The following is a 13,129-nucleotide window of genomic DNA, read 5'->3' as shown; positions in this document are numbered from 1 at the left end:
AATCAGAACAAGACTTGTATGAGAGGCTGGCCCATGCACTATTGCACAAGCAGCTGAAACAGGAATGTTTTCTGTCATTGAAAAGAAACCTTTGTCTCCGGGCAGGAAAACAACTGTGGAAATTGTCACTGAATAATGACAGGCTGTTAGTCCAGTCTTTTTCATCTATTTTCTTTTTTTTTTCGTATGATTTTTTTTTTGATAAATCAAATTTGATGGAATTTTTGATCTTCTGACATCCTGTCAGGATTATCCCAAGAGATTAACGGATTGGAAGGAGCTTGAAGTGTCACTGACCAATCAGGAGAGTGTCGTCACTTGATCCGACCAATCAGAGGCCTTCATTTGAATTTGTGACTGCAAGCAGGAGTATACCAAAGACATCATGTCGACAACGCCGTGTGGAACGTTTGCCAAGATTGTGCTCTTTGTTGTAAATTTTGTATTTTGGGTAAGTTGATGGAATTTTTATTTTATTTTACTTTGGCAGCATGAATTTTTGTGATACAAGTATGAGACTGAATGTTAATATACACTATACCATACCTCCTCTGTCTTGTTCAGTTGTCATGGCATTTCATCATTTTGGTGGTGAAGTGTATTCATTTCTTCTTGGTATTCTGTTTTCTCTAGATGCCTCTACCACACTCCCCTGCCCCACCCCCTTGGTGCTATATCTTTGGCAGATTTGTTTGTATATTTCTGTATTTAAGTGCAATTAGATGTTATTACCTCTGAAAGTGTCATAATATAAACATGGCCATGAACAGGATTTCCCCCCTCCCCCCAAGGGAGGACAAAACTAAGTTGAATATTCTTGGGAACATCCAAGTGAGGGAGCACAGTGATTGAATTGGTGGAGGATGTTGAGGGGATATTCTTTCTTCCACATTTGAAAGGGAGCATTTGCATTTTGATAGCAGAATTACATTGATGTTGTATATTGTTTGGATGGAATATGAGGGATATTTTCTTCAATAGAAATGTTGAAACAAAAAACAAACTTAATGGCCTCATCAGTTTTAAGTTGTAATTGTTGCTTGATTGTCTCATTTACTGTTAAAAATCTGATATCCAGGTGTTTAGAAAAAAAAAAGGTTTCAAAAGTTGGTTCTTATTATTTTGGATGGGGGGTACTGCCCTCTGTATCTGGCCATGTTTTGGACTTCCACATGTAATTTATAATAAGGAGTACAATCAGTGAATGTTCAATTTTATTTATAGGATCAATGTAAGTAGTGCTCTCCTAGCATAGCAAGTGACTAGTGAGCCTTCCAGATTAGTCCTTCAAATCCTTCTTCTCCATCCCCATTTGCCAAGTCCAAGGAGTAGATAAAACAAAACACATTTAGGCCCAAATTCCCAAAGATAGAGTAGTTAAAATTAATTCCATGGCTTGAATATAGTCCATGGACTGTTAAAAAAAGTAGTGTGAAGTGTACCATGGTCTGGAAGTCCTTAACTACTGTTTCCTAAGAACCATAATGCAATTGTATCCTGATTGCAAGTTTCAGACCATGCATTTGTTCATGTGTGCATTCATGTGTTATTCATGTGCTTATGTGCATCTTCTTCTTTCTGTCTATTTTCCCTTTTCAGCTGACTGGTGTAGCAGTGCTGGGCATAGGAATATGGGTCAGTGTAGACAGGGGGACACTGGAATTCCTCAACCTCTTCGAGGACCCCCTCTTCAAAATCATGGGTTATTCCATGATCGGTATAGGGGGCTTTGTCACCCTCCTCGGTTTCATTGGCTGTTTTGGGGCATGCCATGAACACAAATGGATGGTGTGGCTGGTAAGTCTGATCATTAAACATCCCTCTTCTCTTCAATGGTTTAACCCTGATTTGCAGATTTTGTTTTGTTTTGTTTTGTGTGTGTGTGTGTCTTTTATCTGAAAGAAATGAAAGGAAACATGGTAAATTTAATTTCTCCTTGATAACCAAGACAAAATTTGTTTTGTCTCAGTGCATTGGATAATTTTAGTCCAAAAACAACATTTACCAGCTCAAAACATGCTGAACTTGTCAGGGTTCATAAATTGGTTGACAAGCCGTAAATAAGATAGAAGGCAACTAACTACGTGTAAGTGAAAGGTAATGAAAATTCAAAACTTTTTACCTATTGCTTTGTAAGTTTCTCTTTTCACGACTGACATTCAATGATTACTAGGTCAGTAATTAACTTATCAAAGGTTGAGCAGTCAAATTGTCATACTGTAAAAGTGGATATTTTCTCGTGACTAATTTTTCACACTCAGCGGGGTAAGGAGAGTTTCACATGTTTTTGATTCCGCGGAATCAAGACCGCAACTACTGGAACATATGGCAGGCAAAAATATTTGCGTGCTTTTATTTTCGCGCTAGTTTCTGGTTGCACGAAATGCGCGAAAATTTCAACACCGCGAAAATTTCCACTTTTACAGTATGAGAAAGAACATAATGTCATGAAGTGCACTCAGTCCAAGTTCTTTGAATCATGCTTAATGATGTCATGCTTTCTCCTTTATCTGTTATTATTCTTTGAAAAATGCAGAAATTGTATGGGATAGAATAGAATGGAATAGAATAGAATGGAATGGAATGGAATGGAATGGAATGGAATGGAATGGAATGGAATGGAATGGAATGGAATGGAATGGAATGGAATGGAATAGAATAGAATAGAATAGAATAGAATAGAATAGAATAGAATAGAATAGAATAGAATAGAATAGAATCGAATCGAATGGAGTAGAATCGAATAGAATAAAACAAAATTTAATTGAAATGAATTAAATCAAATAGAATAGAATAGAATAGAATAGAATCGAATAGAATGGAGTAGAATCGAATAGAATAAAACAAAATTTAATTGAAATGAATTAAATCAAATAGAATAGAACATGATAGGATAGGCTAGGGCAAAATAGGGTAAGATAGTGCAAAATAGAATTCAGTGAAATAAAATAGAATAAAACATGATAGGATAGGCTAAAATATGATAAGATAGGGCAGAATAGAATACCATGAGATTAGAATAGAATATAATAGAATAAAGTAAAACAAAATCAACGAAGAGGAGTTAACATAGCTGGGTCACGATTTACCCTGTATCAGTGATACTTACTCTCCTTAATGGAATATGTTATCACTCTGGGGTGTTAGAGATTACAAGCTGCTGAGTATTTGACCCAATCCATGAACTACTTGTCAGAAGAGGTGATCCTCACAGAATTTCTGAAACTGTTTTCTTTTTCCCGTGCTGTCTATTTTTTTTCTGACTCTTTTGTACATTCTCTCCTGTCTCACTCTCTCTTTATAATCAGAGGCAGATATTAAAGGATGTTTTGTTTTTATTGAGAACTTGTTATTTCACAGGACGTAGTTTCATTAGAATGAGTATTGGAAATGGATAAGAGTTTATTTGAGCTCTGAAATGGTGAGAGAGAGAGAGAAAAAGAATGTTTAGCAAAGAAATATGTATGCATAGTAGGTAAGTACATATTTCATGTATGAGAAAAAAAAACAACAACATTGTTTTACCTTATTAGCAGAGGCACAATATAAACATAACTATGGTAAATGGTGCATGATTACATCATTCATATGTATTGTGAAAGCAAGGAAATGTGTACATTTTTTTTTTCTTTCAAAAAGTTCTGTTTCTTTAAAGCTGTATCAGAATAATTATAAACGGCTGAAAAGGTTAATAAATATAAATGTAGCTATTTGTATGTTTTCTCCAGGGATGGAAAAGTTGGTACATCAATCTGGTTTGGGGAGAAACCTGGAAGGGAGATCATTATGTGTGGCATAGGCTCTCTTTCTTTGCCGGGTCAAGTGCTCTGACCCATGACCCCTTGTGCTCATAAAATGCAGTTGACCTTATCAGGGTAACGAGTCTTTGGGGGCCCCCCTCCAGAGGTCACGGGGTTAAAGGTCAGTGGCACTGGAAACAGAGTGTAGCATTGTGTCTGTTGGCTTGTCAAGCCAGAGGCACAATATGTCCCATCTTCATAGTCAACTTCATGCCCATTTCACACCAGCCAAGCCTTATCAGGTGATAACAGGTGCATGCGATGAACTTCTGCAGTCAGAGCTCACATCCCATTTAAAGGTAGGGGATACCTTTTACAGAACTCCCAAAATGCAGCAAAACATGAAATATGAACCTCAGGGGACTTGTTTAGGCCACTGCTTAGAAATTTGGAAGTCAGCAGTTATCTGCAATTTGAATAATGCACAAAACTCAACTACTCAGTAGTTCTGTGTGTCAGCCACACTTACGCCTTTTTGTTGCAGTCTTCTGTATTTTTTATCTATAAACACTAAAAATCTAAAAGTATAAGAGCTGATGTAATAACATATAGAGTGTGTGGCAAGAATGTATATAGAAATGTTTGTAAGTTTTGATGAACTTTCTTCACAAAATATACATGATGGACACACATGCAGTGCATGGGTCTGCAAAGGTAGCCTAGTAATGTACTGGAATTTACAGTGAGCCCCGAAAAAAATTCAATTCAAAATCTAACGGTCAATAAAAATGTACTAAATGTTACCTTCCACTTTCAATACTTTATGGGAGTTTCTAAAATGATACTCTCTTCAACATACCACTGTATTTATACAACTCTTCATTTGAGGCATGCAAATGGGATTCCCTACCTTTAAAGCTCCCCTTCTGAATCAACCCAAGTTTGAAAAAGTCTGAGCTGCGTGGGTATACATGCCATGCTGCCAAATCACTGATATTGTATCAATATGAAGCTATATGGAAAAGGTCAAAGGTAACATGAATTTTAAATGCTTATAAAAGTTAAAATCTGTTAGTGACTGGATTTGCCATGATACTGGGCAAGAGGGTTAGCATTGAAATAAACCATTTATTACCATACTTTAATAGTGGATATTTTTGCACAAGTAATTTTTCATGCTCTGCTGAGTAAGATGAGTTTCGTGTGTTTTTAATTCCACAGAATCAAGACTTTACTTAGGTGTACTTATGACAAGCAAAATTATTAGCATGCTTTATTTTCGCACCAGTCTCTGGTTGCGCGAAATGCACGGAAAATTTCTATACCATGTAGGTTTCCACACTTACAGTAGTGATGTTCTTTGTACAAAGTAGCTCTCATCGCGTGACAGCTGTGATTCTCAAAACGAATATTTTTGTATTTTTGTATTTTTTGCGAATATTTTTGTATACCATACGTTCCAGTAGTTATTGATTCCGTGGAATCAAAAACACGCGAAACTCATCTTACCCGAAAATACCTCGAAAATATTCATTTTTACAGTAGTATGAAAGGGATATGAAGCAATCTGAAAGGGGTATGAGAGGCCCAGTGGATTGGAAGCCCTCTCTGAATGTTACATGCTATTAGCAATATTGTCAGTAATGGGGCACAAGGGAAACAGAGAAATGAGGTTTTTGTGTGTGCATGTTTTTCCTATTTTTGTTTGGGGTGGGGATAGGGATTAGTTGATGTGAGCAAAGAAACAAAATTAGCAACTACAGGGAAAAATCCTTTAAACCGCAATTCCTTACAACATCCAGGTTGACTTTTATAGAGTAACTGAGACTAACAGAATGGCAAATTTCTACATATAGGGATAGAATGAGAACTTGTGGAAATTCAAATTTTCTTTTCTTTAATTCATGGAATACCAAGGAATATTGCAGTCATTAGGGCAATATTGCACTGATCTTTGAGTCATGCAATATTGGTTCTAGCTCATGCAGTATTCCCTGGTATCCCATTCATTGCCATCCAGTATAATAAGATTATGACTGTTTTATGAAAGCATGTAGAAACTGATATTCCACAACTTTCTGATTTAAGGTCCCCTTTTGATGAAACCTCTACCTTTCCCTGCATCTGATTAAGTACAAATCTATTTGTAGAAGCCACCTAGTGGAACATGGATATGAATTTGCACTTTAAAGAGATGGTATAATATTGGTGGAGATGAGGATTGGGCTTTTGACTTTTTGCAAGATACCGAGAAACCACTTATAAAATGGTACCGAGCATACCATTCTTAAGAGGAATTCAAAGTTTAGTAAATGAAAATCGTTTTTGGAATGGCCAAGACATCCAAAAACAAAGTGAAACAAAGCGGTCATAATAAAAGGTGGGTCCCACCTTTTATTAGCAAAGCTCTGTTTTGGATATCTCAGCCATTTCAAAACCAATTTTTGCCAAATGAATGTTGAATTCCTCTTAGGATTACATGCTCTTTCATATTTCATAAAAGGTTTCTCATTATCTCACCAAAAAATGTTAGAAACCTGAAGTCAGGTCTCAACCAAAACTATACGATCCCTTTAAAGGGATCATATAGTTTTGGTTGAGACCCAATTTTAGGTTTCTAACATTATTTGATGAGATAACGAGAAACCTCTTTTGAAATATGAAAGAGCATGTAATTCTATGAGGAATTCAATATTTATTTGATGAAAATTGGTTTTGAAGTGGCTGAGATATCAAAAAAGAGTGATTCTAATAAAGTGTGGGACCCACACTTCGTTACGATCGCTTTGTTTTACTTTGCTTTTGGATGTTTCAGTCATTCCAAACCCGATTTTCATCCAGACAAATAAACTTTGAATTCCTCTTAAAATTGTGTGTTCTGTACTATATCATAAGTGTTTTCTTGGTATCTTGCAAAAAGTTAAAGCCCAATTCTCATCTCCACCAATACTGTACCATCCCTTTACATACTTAAAGAAAGTCGGTCCTCTGTGTCATGTATGCACATTATTTCATTTGTTTGTCCTCACCTAATAGGACATGGGATTTCACACATGTGCAAAGCTTGCGGGGAACAACAAATAATTTACTGTTAGTTTCTGACTGCCCAAACCTGATGTGAAGTTTTCACTACTAGGATGGGTCCTGAGCATTTTATATACATCTCAATTGTGTATTATTGTACTTGGCTCATAAAAATCCCAGTAACCCAGCATACATGGAGCTGAAGAATGACACTCAATTGGAGTCGACTGTTACCGTTGAGCGTACACTTTAATTCACATATTCACTGATGGCTATTCTAGTAGGTGTGCACTTGTCGTGGTTTACAAATGTACCACAGTGCCAGTGGATGAAGACCAATTCAATCAAACAACCATAGTATCCCTTTAAGTTAATGGTACATGTATAGAAATTCTAATGTTGCACACTCTTTACTTTCAAATTTACAGAGCAGAAGGAAGTACGCATTAAGAGAGGTTTTATTTTAGATCAGATTTAACTCCAATCATGTAAAGAGAGCTTAATACCCTTTTTCTAATAATAACTCTTTAATGAGACAGTGTTTTTTTTATGTGACGTTATGACCATTGATTTATTTTTCAAAGAGAGCTATTTTCTATTTTGAGAGCCCAACAGTATTTTTAAAGGGTACAATCCTGAAACCTTTGATGCGTTGATGGTAAGTGAACTTTGTTAATATTGCATAGAGAGTACTAACACAAGTTTTAAAATTGTTATTATTGTGATCTCGTTAGTTTTGTTAAGTGTGAAAATTGGGGAATGAAATTGAAATGAAATATGTGATATATAGGAATTGAATGGAAATTTTCCATTGCTGATGAAAAAGGTTGCTGAACCCCCACATAAAGGTATAGTATAGTTTTGTTGGAGATAGAGATTCTGGCTTCTTACTTTGTTTGCAAGATATTTAGAGATCGCTTAGATGAAATGTGAAAGAGCTACAATTCTAAGAGGAATTTAAAGTTTATTTGATGAAAATCACTTTTGAAATGGCTGAGATATCCATATCCAGAAACAAAGAGACCTTATTATTATTAAAGGCGGGACCCACCTTTTTATTAGGACCACTGTTTTACTTTGTTTTTGTTGTTGTTGGGTGTTTTTTTTTTGGGGGGGGATTTCTCAGCCATTTCAGAACCAATTTTCATCTGATGAATTTTAATTTCTCTTAGAATTGCATGCTCTCTTTAATATTCCATAAAAGTGGTTTCTGATTATCTCACAAAAAATTAAAACCAGAATCCCCCATCTCAATCAAAACTATATTATCCCTTTAAACCATTAGTCATGATTACTGAAGGAAACTGCACAAAAGCTACCCGACTCATGTTGCCTTTACTCATTTCATGTTGCTTATACCCAAAGGGGGAAAATAATCAGTAGCGTGACATGTTCATTAGGAAGAATAAGGGTCATATCAACCCCATGTACTTGTGGTATAAAATAATTTGTTGATTCATTGTCAAGTCGCACGGTACCTAAGATTTTCGTAATGTAGCTACAGTCATTGTGGTACGGTACGTAAAGATGAATTTCAGGTTATATTTCACATGTCATTAGAGCAGAGAGAAAAAGAGAGAGAGACTGAAGTTTACATTGTATCCATTGATATGAAGTGAGGCATAGAAACAAAAAGGAGTTCTGAAAGCCTTTTACAGATGCCCTCGTCAGTCGGGATGGATAGAAACTAATTTCGGAAACTGTGATTTCCCTTATTGTCTGCACATCAAAAGCCAACTTGAAGGTCCCTCTCAGACGTAGCGCTCCTTGCATTGTACAGTGCCTGCACCTCAAGAGATGCTTGTGAGTGGTATTAAGGGAAGATTAGCTTGACATCAGACGCTAAAGGTACAATGATCAGAGAACTCTATGGGTTGCCTGGCAACCGTCGTCAGCTGTCACTCATACGGTAATCAGAGCCCTCGGAAACGAGAGGACAAGGGTGCCACGTTCTCCTCGTCTGCATTGATTAGAATTCTGATCCAGGTGTCCGTGTACCCCCCAGCATAGCTCTAGGTCTCTCATTACCACAAGCAACTATTACTGTATAGGATGTCATGGGTGGTAAAACATAATGGTGCTGAAGAGGTTAATAAGAAATTGAGAGTGTCATAATCCCCTGGGTAAAGACTCTCTGTACATACATTCGGTGATGTTCAAGCCAATTTGTAAGCATTTCACAGCAGGACTAAGTATTACTCCTAAGGGGTCCTCAAGTTAACATGGGTAATGGCAGCTGAACTTAGCCTCACCTCCAGCCTCTATACTCTTACTGCAGAGCTGACAACCATTGTACTTTTTACCATGTATATATATATTTTTCCCCTTCATCCAAAGGATTAAAATGTGTTACTGATGTGAAAAATGTATTTTTTTTTCTAAAATCAAACTTCTATGCTTTAGTTTTGCAAATTTTTGGCGTCAACTATTCAAATGTTTGCAAAATTAATAACACAAAATGTTTGCAAAATTAGTAACACAAAAAAATATTGCCTCCTGTCATACAAGTCATACAGGTCAGAAGAACTTGAACTTGAAGTGTACCATTAGTATATTGTCTCAAAAGGAGAAACCCTAAATTTCTCTATAAAAATTGATAATGCTTGTTTCTCTTCTGCCAGCATGGTTCTCGATCACAAATTCAATCACTAGCAATATTGTTGTGCAATTCGCAATCAGTGAAATATTACACTCATGGAACATATGGCATACAGGGACTTACATTACATGTGGATCACCTGAGATCAACAACAAATTCAAACCTATGTTTTGTCAGGCAATCAAATGAGACCCTACTATCTCTCAATTTGGTAATTAAAAAACAAACTATTAAAGACTGTAACTATTATTCTGAACTTGATGAAAAAAGGAACAGGCATCCATGGCTGATACTACCACAAGGTATTACTGCTACAAAGGGTTGTTGAATTGTTGAGGGATGAGTGGGTACAGCTAATCCATGTGACTTTATAGGGTGGTAGAGAGATTATGGTTCCTCACCTGGAATGACATCATAATGGGGCCACGCCTCCCACCAGGGGTCCTATCAACCAATCAGGTTGCTCACGTGCATTGCACTGTCAGACAAGACATGCCCTGTCCTGGCCACTAACTACCTCTTCTAGTCAGATATGATGTGGCAATGTAAGAAGATTGTATTACATCAGTGCAGTATTAAAGGAATGGTACAGTTTTTGTTGAGATAGAACAGCAGGTTTCCAACTTGTTTTGTTTGTGTGTTTTTTTAGATAATGAAAAATTTTTTATGAAATATGAAAGAGCATCACATGTCAAACAAAGTGATCTTAATAAAAATGCAATAGGATTAGGATCACTTTGTGTTACTGTATACGCTGTTATTTTCGCGTACTGACATTTTCGTGAATGACGAGGCCATAGACATTTTTGCGAGATGTTGTTTTCGCGAATCGACGCCAGTGCTTACGTTAATGCACTGTTAACGGGGCGCATGAAGATATTTTCCTGTGTTGTTAAATTTGCGATTCAACTGTGATTCGCGAAATTTGCAAAAATTAAACCCTCGCGAAAATAACAGCTTAGACCCTATACAGCGCCTTGTTTTTGGATATATCAGTTATTTCAAGACTGGTTTTCATCAAACAAACTTTCAATTTCCTTAGAATCATATGCTCATAAACATTTCGTAGAGCTGTTTCTAAATATCTCGCAAAATGTAATTTATTGTTGGTATGTTATGTAATATCTCCTGAAGCATTGATGTTATCATCTTATTTTGTGTACAGCTGTAGGTTATTCCTAGTAAAGACATATACCGGTAATGGTAAGGGAAGCTCATTGAAAAAAAAAAAAAGTCAACAACTCAGCTAAGAAGTCAGGCCATTCTGTACGAGACATCCTTACAGTATGGTCACTCTCTGAAGATCTACGATGGCAAGGTTGCGCGTTCAAACTTTATGCAAAGATCCTTCGACTAACAGAATTTACAAAAAAATAAGTAGATAGGATGAATTGTCTTGCACAAAGATGCAAGCAATGTAGCAGGGCTTTAACCTTGGACTCAAACGTCAGTGACCATCCACTCGACCACAAAATGTCCAGGGTATTTGCTTTTGGAACCAAACACCATTTCAGTCATGTCACATGACACATTTCCATTTCCATATTTCCGCTGTGCCTTGAAGATGTCATACAAGAGTCAGATGAAAGTTCTCAGTTTCCAAACAGGTGATATTTCACTCCTTTGACTCCCTTGCTGTTAGAGCAGATGAGACTTGTTGTAGCATAGTATATTGTATGTTTCAGGATGTCAATTGACATTTGGGGAATTGAGTCACAGTCAAAAGTATGTGTTCAAAGTAATTTGATCTACATGTACCAGGAAGAACTAGTGTAAATCCAAAGAAGGAAGATCCCGTTACAGCAATCTAAACAAACTGAAATGTGTTATTTCCTTCCAGGTTAGAATGTCAAGGACTGTAGTGGGGAATGAAAGTGAAAGACCACACAAGTGCATGTTGACTGTCATGAGTTACAACTGTAGGAATTTCACCTTATACGCAGACATGAAATTCAAAGAAAGTTGCAGGATTTTTCATGTGTTTTCTTAGAATCAGGACACTCATCTCAACCACATTTGCCCCCCTACTTGCCGAGAAAATGCAAACAAAAGCGAGACATTAAAACAAACAAGAGTTTATTTGGAGATAATGTTGTTGGTAGAAGCACATCTTGAACTAATGTAAGCTTTGTATCAAACTACAGGGTTTAGACAGTGAATGGTATAACATTCTTTGAACTCTTGTACGTTTTACCAACCAAACCGTAATGAATGATTTGAATTCATGTCATAAGACCATGTCTTCAATCTCTTATCGCAGACATAAGCCGGGTTCACACGTACACCAATTAGCGGGATACAAATCTCGAGATTTGCATCGCGATGCTCATCCCGAGTTTTTTGCATGTGTGGACAGAAAAAACCCGAAAATTAGTGGGATAAGCATTGCGATGCTAATCCCAAGAAATCTTGCGCTGGTTCGTCAATTAGCGGGGTAATTGGCCCCGCGCTGGTACGTGTGAACGGTCGGGATTAGAATCTCGAACTTTTATATCCCATCATGCAATGCGCACATCACTACAGCGAGGCCTCTGCGAAGAGGTCCTTCACCTCTTTGGAGCACAACAACAACAGCGCGCGAAACACACCACTGACGATTAAAAGACAATGGACAAAGGTAAGTGCGTGCAGGCAGTGATAGAGAAGGGCGCTGTGTGACCCAGTTTGCAGGCTTTGCTGATGCCTCTATCGGCAATTAGCGGGATAATTCGGTACATGTGGACGCTCGCCAAATTAGCGGGATACCGATCGCGATCGCTATCCCGCTAATTTGGTACGTGTGGACACTCGCAATAAAACTCGGGATGTGCATCGCGATCGTCATCCCGCTATTTTGTACGTGTGAACCCGGCTATTGTGTGATAAAAGAAATGATATGTGTTCCCAAGTTATCAAAAGTCATTACATATTGATGAAGAAGGAAAGTATGGGATGAATCTTGGATCAAATTTATCATATTTTGTCGTAGTACACAAGGGACATAATAGAACAAATATGAATGTAGTTATTGTCTCTGATAAATTGATTGTTTAAGATGCCATGTAAACTTCATTTTTCAATATCAATTGAATCAGTCCTTTCATGCAACAAATTTTCCACCAACTTTGCACAAGAGTCGAAAGAGCTGTACTATTTGTATAACCTTCTGAATGCAATTTGACAGTGGATGTTACCAAGACAAGAACATTTCATAGTATGCTAAATCAAAACAGGAATTTATTTACAATCAGTGATATTCGATTTAAAAGAATAAATGCGATTTGATGCAAAAATAAATATGCATTTAGACTGTTTCGATAATGGGCAGCCTATTCCAAGAGAGTATTTCAAGTATAGTCGAGAAAATACTGAAGAGTTCCAGTTTTTAATCAGATTTTACAGGAAATCCCTCATATCCCGTTGGATTAGCGTAGCTCGTTTTGATTACTTCACAGGATTCAGGCAGGGCAAAGTGTCTGAGACTCATCTACAACTATTTCTGTGATTGCTCTGAATTTGAGCTTCAACCATGTGTATCAAGTATTTAATGTCTAGCTATTGATAATATCGATGAACACTGCATTAGGCTAGATAATCATACAGAAATCACACATGCTAATAGTCCTTTGCTTAAGTTGTAAATGTCAATTTAATGTATTTACTGTATACGCCATATATTTCTCAAGTCTAAATTTTTGTGAATCGGGAATTCCCAACAGTTTCCCAAGTGGTTAAATTTGCGATCGTGGAGTCATGTACTGAATGGAGAAATGTACACGCGATCAGA

General features: G+C 36.9%; 1 protein-coding gene across 1 annotated transcript in view; it reads left to right on the top strand.

Annotated features, from left to right (window-relative positions):
* The first annotated feature begins 225 nt into the window (after nt 1-225).
* The window catches only part of LOC140236173 (CD151 antigen-like), a 33,114-nt gene continuing 20,210 nt past the window's right edge, over nt 226-13,129 (top strand). The window contains exons 1-2 of the mRNA XM_072316139.1: nt 226-451; nt 1,600-1,797. Of these exons, the coding sequence (XP_072172240.1) occupies nt 386-451; nt 1,600-1,797 (264 nt within the window). The 5' untranslated portion in view covers nt 226-385. The remainder of the gene's footprint in view (nt 452-1,599; nt 1,798-13,129) is intronic.

The sequence above is a fragment of the Diadema setosum genome, chromosome 12 (assembly GCF_964275005.1).
Source record: "Diadema setosum chromosome 12, eeDiaSeto1, whole genome shotgun sequence".
Taxonomy (NCBI): Eukaryota; Metazoa; Echinodermata; class Echinoidea; order Diadematoida; family Diadematidae; genus Diadema; species Diadema setosum.
Note: the sequence above shows the minus strand (reverse complement) of the source record. Positions and strands in the feature narration are given on the sequence as shown.